The sequence below is a fragment of the Clytia hemisphaerica genome, unplaced genomic scaffold (assembly GCF_902728285.1).
Source record: "Clytia hemisphaerica strain Z4C2 unplaced genomic scaffold, Clytia hemisphaerica genome assembly, whole genome shotgun sequence".
Classification (NCBI taxonomy): domain Eukaryota; kingdom Metazoa; phylum Cnidaria; class Hydrozoa; order Leptothecata; family Clytiidae; genus Clytia; species Clytia hemisphaerica.
Window position 1 is genome coordinate 1,989,302 of NW_027104101.1, and position 12,839 is coordinate 2,002,140.

Sequence of the window (12,839 nt, forward strand, 5' to 3'; positions counted from 1 at the left end):
CTGGAAAGGCTTTCAGAGTCAAAATAAAGTGGTTTGGGTTGGCAAAAAGGTTGTAGGTGACTAGCCTAGCTTTGGTTTTTATTGGCACCTTCTAGATCTTTTTGGCACATCCTTCAAAGATAGCTGAACAATTATATGAAAAAGTGTATTTTTTGTTTGTTAAGTTGAATAAAATTAATTTTTTTGTGTTGCAAACATAATTTTTATGGGTAGCAGTAAAGTTGATTAAGTGACAACCTATAGCTTAGTTATACATGGCACATATCCTCAAACTTTCTTAGCATTTTGATTGAAGGGCAAAATCTACTAAAAATGTTGTATTTTTTTCCTAGTTTTTATATAGATGAAAAAATAATGTTATCCTAGCAAAACTTGCTTGATGGCAATGGATTTTAGATTTGGTAAGTACATTTTTTTGGGGTTGAAATTTCAAGTTTTTGTATGTAACAGAAAATTGCAACCAAAGTTCTAATATTAAATACATATGTAATTTTATGAAACTATGACTCTGACCGGTTTGGCTCTGACCGGTTAGTAGATTTGCTCTGACCGGTTAGTAGATTGGCTCTGACCGGCTAATAGATTAGCTCTGACCGGTTAATAGATTGGCTCTGACCGGTTAATACATTGGCTCTGACCGGTTAATAGATTGGCTCTGACAGGTTAATAGATTGGCTCTGACCGGTTAATAGATTTTCCAGTTATATAAGATTTATTTCACCGGTTTTTGTCTGTGGTCGGTGGAATTAAGATTTGTTGTTTGTGTTCTGTATTTGTTCATGAGAGCTTGCTGCAAAAATCCTAATTCCCATTTTCATTATTATATACTTTCAGGTTAGTTACCATCATACTGCCCCAGTAACCTAGATCCTTGAATTATTTTGTACCTTCACGTGGTTGGTATACAATGAGAATTGGCTTAAAATTTGTCTGAATTTCTCACGTACAAGGTTCTATATCTTTGCAAACACCAAGACCAACAAATTCTGCTAATAAGATGGACAGGTGAAAAGCATGTTTAAACTCAAAGGAAACAACAATGGAATCTGATGTCATGGTTTGTTTGCAGTTGGATTGAGGTCTTTTTATCCCTGTTTCACCAGGATTTCCTGCTTGATTACGCAAATAGGTAGTCCCAAACAAGACACCAGAATGGGGCTAGACTACAATTACAAGATAATTGATATGAACCAACCATATAGATATAAAAAATGCTTTAAATAGAAATTCCAGTTTGGATTTGGAAGTGGACACTGGACTATTTTCATACATCACATTATATAATTATTCATCTTATGAAATACTCTTTTCTTGAGCATTGATGAACAGTCTGGTTATATTCATACTTTTTTTCTCTAAAATTTTATTTGAAAGGGTAAATTGCTTTTTATCTTAGAATCACACCTCTATTGGAATTAGTGAGCCCCCCCCCTAAATCCAAGAGTGACCGATTTTTCATATACTGTTTCACAATATATGTTTATTTTCCAAGGTGCTTTTAGTGAGGAAGGATCAAGTCAAAGTTTTTTTATTGTAATTAATTTTCTTGCAATTATTTAAGTAACTTTTTGGAAGCAATAAGACAAATAAAATTGACATAACAAGAATCAAAAAATTAATCCAGAAATTTAACCAGTTTATTATTATTTTTTGTTATTACAACAAACGCGACCAAATAAAGATTTTTATATAATTTTTGTTTTTAATGTATGCTACTGTTTTGTATTATATTGCTATTATTTTTCGCTTTGTTGTGTAAACTTCAAAAAGTTCTTACAAAAAAATTCATGATATTTTTGATTTCTTGTCATTGATATCATGAATTGCTATTGTTTTAGTCCTGTTTTTTTCTTTCCCTTCTCCTTCATTGTTTTAATATTCAACCTAGCTAGCTCTTTTTATATGATTGTCAAAACACTTTAGCCCGAGAAGTAATGAAAAACTATATTAGTTTTACCAGCTTCGTTTTGTGTTTGAATGCAATGAATTTTAAATTCTTTTTCACTAGTAATTATTTCTATTTCTACATACAATAATCTGTGACATTGGTTCGAGCATTCCTTGAGGAAAGTATTTTGGCTAAAACTGAAAGTTTTTGGCTCGACTAACACTGTATCCGCCCTGTCCAAAATGAAAAATGCTTATAAAAAATACCAAAATACCCGATATTAAAAATATTTTTTATTTCACTTTCGATATCAACCACGGCTGCCATTTTTTGTTTGTACTTCTAGTCTTGTGCGCATAGTATAATCAAGCGCTCCGATTGGTTCAGAACTAAAACAATCGATCGGGCGCAGATATTTCAATAGAACAAAAGGTTCCCTAGCCTATATTTCTATAGCTGAATAGCGCAATTCTTATCCCCTTTTCCCAAATCTCTGATTGTAATAAAGTTGGATTACTTGAAAAAGTGTCTTGTATTTGTGGAAAGGTTTCCTGCGTTGGTATAGTTTGTGTAAACGTATAGCTGTTGCTGAATTTCTTGCGATATTTTTGTGACACTAAACCAGCAACAATAATGATGACACAGAAGATGGTTATAGGTACCCAATAGACGTATAAACTACTCAATTCTTCTCTGTTTTTATACCTAAAGAAGAAATAGAAAAATGAATGATTGTCACCTTGAAAAGCAATGAAGTCGTTGATCCTTCGATTCGAATTTCGTTGTCCTTGCTACTAAAAGCTACTGTTACAATAGTGAAAATGCTAGAAACAAAATACTCTACACTATTCTTGATTATATTTCAAATTCATTAAAAAGCGGGTTCAAGGTACTTCGAGTAACTGAGCCCAGGGCGGGTCACTGACTTTGACGACCAGTGGAAGCGTACCACATGAGTTTGAAAAGTTGACCCTGTCCAAAATGAATGTTTGGTAAATTTGGAGTCAGAACGAAAAATTGAAAAGTTATGCCCAAATTGAGCCCTCCGGGAATTGTGTGCTCCCTATACAATTTTACTCTATATTTTCATCAGTCACTTTAGTCAGCCGCAAGTTAATGCTGTAGTAAAAATGATAAGACACTTACTCGTTGGATATTTCTTCAGTATTGAAATACACTTTACAATCAACCCATTTTAAGTATTTTCGCATTGTCGTATTTATTCGTGCGATGTTTTGTTTGTCTTCTTTTAAAGCATGATTACAAAATTCTTCACCCAGTACAATCATCATGTTCGATGCTAAATGAAGAATAAGAGTAAGAAAGATTAAAGAATGAAGATAGGTAATGAAGAAAGAGCCGTCACCATCGGGGGAGGGACAGAGAAAGAGCTTGATTAAGTGAATAGAAGATACGTACCGAATACCGCCCCGCGTGGCGAGGCCCGGAGTGATAAAAGGACTGGCCCAACAACAAGATTGTTAAGTATCGAGAGGGGGAGGGGGCAGTTTATTTGCAATGTTAGTTCTTGTAGGCTTATGAAAATAGTAATAGGAATATGAACAAAATATCTTTCATATTTTAGGCTAACTTACAAAATAAAGGACAATTTTTTCCTTCTTTCGTGGCTTTGTGTTCTCTCCAATCTGCAATGAAACATTAAAACAAAATGTTTTCTAATTGCAAACAGTGTGTCCCAAAAAAAAGCGGACTAATATTTATATAAAATAAGATCCTCAAAATTCATCATCTTAGCTGAGCTCAGAATAATTGAAATAAGATAAAAAATTTCTGTCCAATCAATAGATATTCCAAAGATGATTGAATAGGTTTTGTAATATTGAAATATACAAGTCATAAAATTTCAGTCATAAGTTATGAGGATTTTACTTTATATAAAATTTGCCGCTTTTTTGGGCACAATGTATATATATCATCATCTCCCTTCCAAAACATCCCTTTTTGTAACATTGCAATTTCAAGTTAAAGAATTGGTCTCAAGTAAAAAAATTAGAATCACATAAATTCTGTTTTCAACCACTTTAGTGGCAAGGCTCGTAAAAACTTTGTAAGAACCATAACCAACTGAGGGTCTGTATTAGTTAAGATAGAATAAAAACAAGTCCGAGCAAATTCTAAAATCTTTCTCATAATAACTTTACTTGATCAATTTTCTCTGCTTCTAAATTCTAAATTCATTGGGATATTTTTTTCAAAATCACGCATTACATCACGGGAAAAGGAAAATTTGTTTGTTATCCTTTTCTCGGAGGAATTAAATCAAGATTTGTAATCACAGGTATTACCCTTTTTCTAATCTTTAATACGTCATAGAACCAAGCTGTAATAGCAAATTTAAAGGCCGGTCTCCACTTGCGCTCTGCAATTGCCTTTTTTCGAGCAAAACTACGCTATTGGTCAAAGGGAAAAATTATAAATTCCATTGGCGCGATCTGACGTAACAGTTGAAAAAAAGTTGAAATGTATTCAACTTTTTTTTCGAGCGCGCACTACATTATTATAATGTAATCTTTTTTCCAAACAAAAAGCATTAAAGCCAAATGAGACGATCGCAGCGCACGCAAGAGGAGACCGGCCTTAAATCATGCACAAAATTTTAAACTTTTTCTGAAATGATGAAATACTTACAATCAATTGCAGACCACATTGCTTCCATTTCGCATTCATCTAAAGAAAAGAGTTTACCTTATTACACGAATATTACTAGGCAAGTATTCAACGGCCTTGACATTAACACGCCAAAAATTAACACGAATTTTATTGCTTTTTCAAGGACACCACGGCTCATTTTAGTTAAGGGGGTTTTTATTAACACGAAATTTTTCAATTTGTGTTAATAAAATGACTAGTAATATGTATCTTTGTATGTAACCATACTGAGCTACGCGCCACTTTCAGACTCTAAAACCAAGGGACTTCCGATATGGTGGTAAAATATTTACCTCAAAAGTAATATTTTCTGGAGAGACTGGTCATTTGAAGTCTAAATCTAAGCAAGTATCTTGTCAACCACGAATGCAGATATGCCCACTTGAACGGCCTCTACGGATCGCGGGACCATAGTCCGATTAAAAAACTCTGGAAGTCTGGTCTGGAAGCTTATTGTTTAACTTTTTGTTAGCTTTTTCCCTTGTTGTTATAAAAAGATAAGAATCGATTTGCTCAGTTTCTGATCACGTTACCAAGTACTCCTCTTTGGATTGGTTTAAAACTTAACCACAATGGAAAGAAACAAAAGGCTTCTAAACAGGGGTTTTCATACGGACTAAGATGGGACTCATAGGCCTCTACTGGCGGTCAGAATGAACATGACATCTTCCATTGGAATGACCGTGTCATTAATGTGTGTAAAGGCCGGTCTCTACAATTGCGCGCGTTTCAATCGCACCTTTTCGAGCAGAGCTTCCACGCTATTGGTCAAAAGAAAAATGAAGCAACTCCATTGGCGCGATCTGACGTAACGGTTGAAAAAAGTTGAAATATGTTCAACTTTTTTTTGAGCGTGTGCTAAATTTTTATGACGTAATCTTTTTTCCAAGCAAAAAGGGTTGAAACAAAAAAGTGCAATCACAGCGCGCGCAAGTGGAGACCGGCCTTAACACCACATGGCAGATGTGTGAAGCGTGGCGAGACATTGAAATTAAAAAGTCAATTTACCTTTTGGCATGATGAACTTCTGTTGGTTTAATAGTTGACCTCCAGGAAATTTATAGAGACGAACCTCAAATATTTTTCCATAATAACTTCTTTTGAACCACCCGAATTCACTCATATATATCTGGAAAAAAATAGATTAGTTAAGACTTTTGAACCACTGAAGCAAAACTATTTATGTGTAAAAATGCATTTTGATTCGTTGCACATTTGATCCACTCCAATATTTATTGGATCGATTTTGATTAATTACAAGTAATTGTCCTTAACCAAACCCAGCTAGCACACGACGTTGTTTCAACATTCATCTAACGCAATATGGACGTTTTGAACGATAGAAAAACGTTAAAACGACGTTGTGTCCTTAGCCCTGTTTACTTATATGACTATCAACCAACTAAAGTTAAAACGGAGGAAAGCTCAAATAAGCTTACAATGCTTCCAAAAAAATATAAAATATCAAAACCTGGTGAAAATTGGGACTTTGACCCGAACCAGATCGGATTCGATTAGGGGATCCTCAGTGCGTGAACTAAACGCTTAGACCACTGAGCAAACTACTGGCCGAGCGCTGGCGACTTTTCTTAGGGGTGTCATTGACTGACTGGCTTTTCGGATACAACCCTGTCTCAAAGCCCCGATGAGAACTTTTCCAACAGTGGGGATAAAAGGTTCTATCGAGATCTCAATGGGGATAAAAATTCTATTGTTCAATAGTCGAAAAATCCAGTCGAGATGGTTTTGGTGTGCAATTTATTCATTAAATTTCAAATAGAAATAAAATCTAAAACAATTCAACAATTCAACTGAAGCACCTAGTTTCTGATCTTAATGGATACTGTAGAAAATTGAATATATTCATTGGGTGACTGTCGGCGGAGCGGAGCCAAGTGTGAAACAGTCTATCCCCATTTCTCTTTGCACAACATATCATCATTTTTTTGCGCTAGACCAGGTAGGTCGAATGCTGAGCTCAAAGTATCTTACCAACTAGATCGAATTACCAACTTTCACTGATTTGGTGGTGACCGGGGATCGAAACTACAACCCATAGATTGTACGGCGAATACTCTACCGACTGAGCAACCCGAAAAATGAAAATTATAAAAGTAGTTTCCGATCTTAATCGGTAAATGAAAGTTACAATGTAAAATGAAGAAAGGTATTAAACATACCTCACCCTGACTTACATTGTAATCTTCTACATCAAGCTCGTTATAAAACCTCCGAAATTCTTTCCCATCAACAATTAATTGTACATACATCATACTGCAACCTACAAACATATAAAGTTTCAAGATGCGATGAAATATAAAGTCCTTTTACACAGAAATTATGGTGGATATTATTAAGATCTAATCGTCAATTGGAGCTAGTTGAATCAATTGCATTCAACCCTTCCAGACCACAACGTTTCGTGGTCCTCTGAATCAAGAAACGATTCCTAAGAAAAGTTGGAAAGCATGCTATACAGAGGACAATGTGATTATTTCCCAAAGGGTAATTATAAGGTAATTTTCCCTGTGTGATGAAACTTTGGCTAAATCTTCAAGTGGGGGGAGGGAGGTTCACTGGAACGTCTAGGACATAGGGGTATTTTCACGAAATATTGTAAAATATTATCCCTGTATCAAAGCCCCTGTGGACCCTTTTCTCCTAGTGGAGCTCCACCGGGTCTGTCTGATACAGGGGTGTTAAAATGTTACCATTTGCATGTCTTGCGAAGTAAGCTCCATACGTGTATTGATACATTGGAAAATTATCTTCTGAAAGTTTGACTTTGTTACGCTCTGGGAAACCCCACAGACCAACTCCATCTATCAAACATCCATTCGTTTCAATTGGTCGGTAATTATAACATGTCCTTAAATAGGTCGGTAGTATGGGCTGCAGAGTTCTATCTGATTGAAAAGAAAAATGTCAATATCAAGAATTAATATCTCCACCATCAGATCATCAGGGCATTAAACCAAAATATTACATTATCAATCACGTATCCACCTTTTTTGAACTCATAGTCATCACGTAAAATATAGCTCAATTAAGCCATCACGCAAACATTAATCAATATCTACTTTTTTGATTGGAAAATGTTAAACCTTATCGGGGAAAACTTCGTCGGGGAAAATTTTCGTCGGGGAAAAATATTCGTCAGTCGCTGGTAGTTGGTAAACGCATTAAGGCTGGGAAAAATTTTCGTCGGGGAAAAATATTCGTCACTTGGCCAAAATTTCGTCACTTTTCCCCGACGAAGTTTTCCCCGATAAGGTAGTTAAAAACTTACTTTTCTTTAGATATTCTTCTAGAAGGTACGTAGTGTTGCAATATTTCGGATATTTTTTCGCTAAAATATTAAAATATTAATCTAAGAAAATCTTCCTCAATAAATGCCTAAACACAGAGTCGGCATAAAGGACCAGCATCATGAAATAATCAAATGTTTTTTTCAAAATATACATGAATTGACAAAAGACCACCTTTTCAAAAACGGACATATAGCACCACGGAGAGCGAGATGCTTATGAAAGGTCCAATGTTAAATTTGAAAAAAAAAGAGAAAATATTTGTTTATTTTGCTTTGTCAGCATGTAGTGTGCGTCTGGTTTGTATATCATTGGCAAAAAAATCTTCAATTTGATTAAGAAAAACACCTACGTTTCTTTACGACACTACTTTCAATTTCATCCTAAAACGAATACAAATAAACGTTCATCAATAAAAGCATCAAAGTACGGTAAAAACCATCATCTCACATTATTCTGAAAGCAAAGGATGTGCTAATGTAATGCGAAATATGGATCCTGTCAGAAACCAATTTTTAGCAAAAAAAATACAAAAAAATGGATCTTGTTAGACGAAAGTCCGACGAAATATTAATCCTTCCAGATACAAAGTTTCAAATTTTCGCATAAAGTCAACTCTGTCACATTCGAAATAGTGAATTTGTGACCCAGTTAGATATCAAAAAGTTTAAAATAGGGACCCTGGCCAGCAACACTCATCCATACCCAATCCTCTCGGCTGTGACTCCAGGCTGACTTATGGAAGAATCAAACAACGACGAGATTGACATCACTATAGAAGTAGCCGGTGAAGATTTTTTTTAGAAATATGTGTTCTTATCTTCTAGGAGACCAAATGCTATGACCATTCAATTTTTTATACAAATGATGTGTTCTGATTTCTAAGAAACGTTTATCGCACTCGTCTCCTTAAACTTATCATTACTTTATGGTTTGATGTGTTCTAAAATCTAGGAAAAACAGTTTGCCAAAATAAACTTGTAAGATATTTATTTTGCTCCACGAAAGATGTGTTCTGAAAAGTTCTAGGGTTACACGGTAGATGACCTTGATTATAACCTTGTCTCACCAGAACACATCATTATTTCTAGCTGATTAATTTTCAAAGATCTGATCACAACATATCAAAATTTCTAGCTGAAATATGCTCTCAGAACACATCGGGGAAAAAGGTCACCTCGCCGGCTGCTTTCGTCTCTAATCTTTTCAAAATTGTGAATCTAGGCAAATGAGGTCTAGGTGAAATATTCCTCAGTATTAAGATTAAGGCTTAGATCAACCTCGTTCTCGTGTATCCCAGGCTTTATTAATTGACGTCAGAGAAAATATCTAGCGCTATCAGTAAGCATCAAAAGGTGATAATACGCAGGGAACGAGGTTGGCTAGGCTTAGATAAGTAGCAATATATTAATTTCAAAGCATAGAGTATAGAAGATGAGAAAGCGATTTATAGAAACTTACACTTTGTGCTATGAGGCAGAAGATGCAGACCATTGCGATTGATGTTCCGATTGATCGGGTACACATTATAAATTTTTTGCAGATTTGTATCTAAATCTGAAATTGAGATTTAACAGAGTATAAGTTATAAGTAAGTATGAATTTGGGACGATTGAAAAATATCTAAACAAACAAGTAAGACTGGACATACTTTCTCGAAAGTTTCGAAAGCTCTAACTGACCCTAATTTCTGTATAACTGTAAGTGTTGTGACCTTTGGAAATTTGCTCTGTATTACCATATTATACACCCCCTGTGTCACAGACTCGCTGTAAAAATTTCCCAACATTTCGTCTCCACAAAGGAATTTTTTATCCCCATTGTTATTTCGATAGAAACTTTTATCCAAACTATGGGAAATAATTCCACCGAGGCTGTAAGATGGGGATGTTTTTAGATCTCAAAGCCACTTCTTCCTTGATCCCTATAAAACACAATAAATTACTTGTCAAGATTTCGTCCATATCATACCAAGTAAAGGATTACAACAAAATTAAAGAAAGAAAAACATATTACTTTCTTGAAGAATACAGCAAGAAAAATGCTAAATACCTTCTTTTCCAGTTAACATTATACAAAATTACGTTGCTTCATTATTGAAAATAACTCTTTTTTTGTTTATAGGAAAACATCTTGTAATAGTTGCCAAGTTAAAAGCATTTAAAGTTAACGTCCGAACACTATAATTATACTACAGGTGGCATTAGGAGTCTATATAAATTTAGGGACTTGGAAGATCTTCAGTTATTCATTGAAACAAAGTATGTTGAAACTTATATAAATTATATTTATTTATCTTAACGAGCCTTTTATTGATGTTGTTTTGTTGTTTTTTTCTTATAGTAAAATTTGCATTTTGTTTTTCTAATTCTATAATTAACTAATTATAAAAAACTGCAAATCTATTACAATAATCGATGCCGCTCGTTGTAGCGGTTTGACAGACCACGGAAATGCAAAAAGATGGATGAACGTCATAACAAAGAGAGTTGTGATTGGTTGATTATCTATGAGATGACAGAATCTGACCAATAAGATATTGTTTAGTTTGAATGTATGTTAAGTAATTTAACAAGCTTGAGCGGTAGAAGAAAAGTTTTTGTATCAACCCGGCCGGCACACAACGTCAAAACAACGTCAAAACAACGTCCATTTGACATTCATAACGTCCAAATAACGTTATTTGAACGTTAAAGCAACGTTGTGTGCCAGCTGGGAATCACGAAGCTGTGATGCCAAAAATGTTATTTTACTTCTTTCTTTCAGCTATTAACAAAACAAACGATAGCCCCTGGTCTAGGGAGACGGGTTTCACTGAAAGCAACGAACTTGTCCATAGCTGTGCGAGCAGGATATCAAACCTTCCCTGAATTGTAACTCATATTTAATCAGTTTTCTCTGCGATACAGCCCAAAATCTAGTCAATGGTGATGTTAGTAAATATTCCCTCTTCGCCCACACCCGGTGAGATCCTTTCCGATTAGAAATATTGGCCAAAAGAGGAAAATTATCATCTTATTTTTGTCCATGCTAAAATTAATCAAATAAACAAATCTTCACTGCAAAATTTTGTGCTATTTTTTTCTATAGCAACTGAAATTTCTGACTTGAAGACTTGAAGACAATAGAATTCACATCCCCATCCATAAAAAAACATCCCCATCGAGTTTCAGTCCGTCATTTTTGCTCCCACTGGCTGAAAAAATCATACCGGGTCTAGAAAGGAGGTGTATCAACTCCCATTAGATTCTCCTCAGAACCATAAACTCAATAAAAAAATTTAAATTTTTTTATTAGAATCGTCAAATTTGCAGAGCAGCTTCAAGAAAAACATTCAATTCCACACACACATTGATTCCACCAGTAGAGTCATTTAGGGATTCATGAATAATAGTAAACAATTCATTGTATAGTTTATTCGATATTTTCCAGTATAAACCAGACGTTTTTACCAATATGGAATAACCAACACTTTATTAAAGTGAGCAATTTGTTCATAACCTTTAACCTAATTATAATTACTTCCTCATTCAAATGTGCCCTGATATTTGGGTTGACGCCAACAAATTGAAATTTAGGTCATTTCCATTTGGTAGGTTGATTAGAAACACATTAAAATCCATTTTATTTGCCAAAATGTGACTCAAATTAATGATGTTATCGATAAAATAACCTTGTGATTCACAGACATGAAATTCTGCCTTGGGTTCTCTTAAAGACCATTGGATTATTGTTTATAACGGAGACGAGGAAAATTGTACTCATGTAGCAAAACATTGCCATACATAAATAAATAAATATTGAAAATGTATTGTATTCCACCTTTTTGAATCTGATGGGTGAATAAAAAGACTTTAGTTTTCAGTTGCACATACGCGGCTCAATTTTTAAGAAGTTCGATAGGTTTCTTCAAAGGGTATTTCACTAGAAAAATACCTATTATTGTCTTAAGCTCGTATGAAGAGGTCAATCCTGATGAGAAGGAATGCTTAAAAATTGACGGGTTGGTCGTTGAGGTTCAAACCGTGGAGCTAAAAATTTACAGTCCTTAATGCCCGGGGGATCACTTAGGTAAATAAGGGTACGGAGACACGTGTCTCTGATCAGGGTCCCTTTTTTTCAGATGAGATGGAGTTTTTACAAGCTGGGATGCGATTTTCTTTGTGTGTATTTTACGGAACAAATGGAAATAATTTTTTTCTAATTTTACGTCTTCTTTTGGTCAGTTTTTAGAGTGATCAAATTTTCCTTCTGACAGGGTTCAAGTTTTACCAAACAATCATTTTTGACAGGGTCCACTTTTCAAACTTCAGCGGAAAATCACCGTCGGCCTTCAAAGTCAGTGCCCTCTCCTCCGTGCCTGAATGGTACTAAAATTTGTAATTTCTCTCTCAATTTAAAATATTTCTTAATTCTTACCAACATTTGAACTCTCAGACCTTGATAGATCTTTTTCAATTTCTGCAATACTAAATTGTTCGAAGTAAAGGTTTCTTGTCTGGCCTCCTCTTTTCTAAGCCTACTTCTGAAAATTCGATACATTTTCCAAAAGCCCCTGAAGAGATCGATGCTGCTGTGTATATGGGTTAAATGTACGCATATTTCAGTACTCGCGTTGTTGAAATACATTGGAGTCTCAGCAACTCAAACACGCAGGGTGAACGCACATTTTGTTCGAATTTGAAGAGTTTCGAGTTACGGAATAAGGTATTATTAACTAAAAAAGGACCATAAAACCTTTTCGGCGAGTTAAAGGGGGCTTAATATATGTATATTTCAGTACTTGTAGAAGGCGCAGTAGTGTAGTGGTTATCAATCTTGACTGCTGTCCAGGAGGTCGGGGTTCGATTCCCGCTCGGTGCTGTGATTCACTTGGCAAGTGAATGTACCTTCGCGCGGGCCAACCCATGCCATGTGAGCGGAATTGGGTAGACAGAAACTCAAGAAGCCTGTCTGCGACTGTGCTAGGTATC

General features: G+C 35.1%; 1 protein-coding gene across 1 annotated transcript; it reads right to left on the minus strand.

The window, feature by feature from the left end:
* Nucleotides 1-2,104: 2,104 nt before the first annotated feature.
* Nucleotides 2,105-9,419, minus strand: LOC136812963 (uncharacterized). Its single transcript, XM_067069469.1, has 11 exons — nucleotides 9,328-9,419; nucleotides 8,219-8,249; nucleotides 7,848-7,907; nucleotides 7,270-7,464; nucleotides 6,739-6,839; nucleotides 5,567-5,687; nucleotides 4,538-4,576; nucleotides 3,484-3,534; nucleotides 3,035-3,188; nucleotides 2,406-2,593; nucleotides 2,105-2,121 (listed from the first exon to the last, which is right to left on the minus strand). Exons 1-11 carry the CDS (start codon nucleotides 9,391-9,393, stop codon nucleotides 2,105-2,107), a joined length of 1,023 nt encoding a protein of 340 aa, XP_066925570.1. The 5' UTR covers nucleotides 9,394-9,419.
* Nucleotides 9,420-12,839: the final 3,420 nt, after the last annotated feature.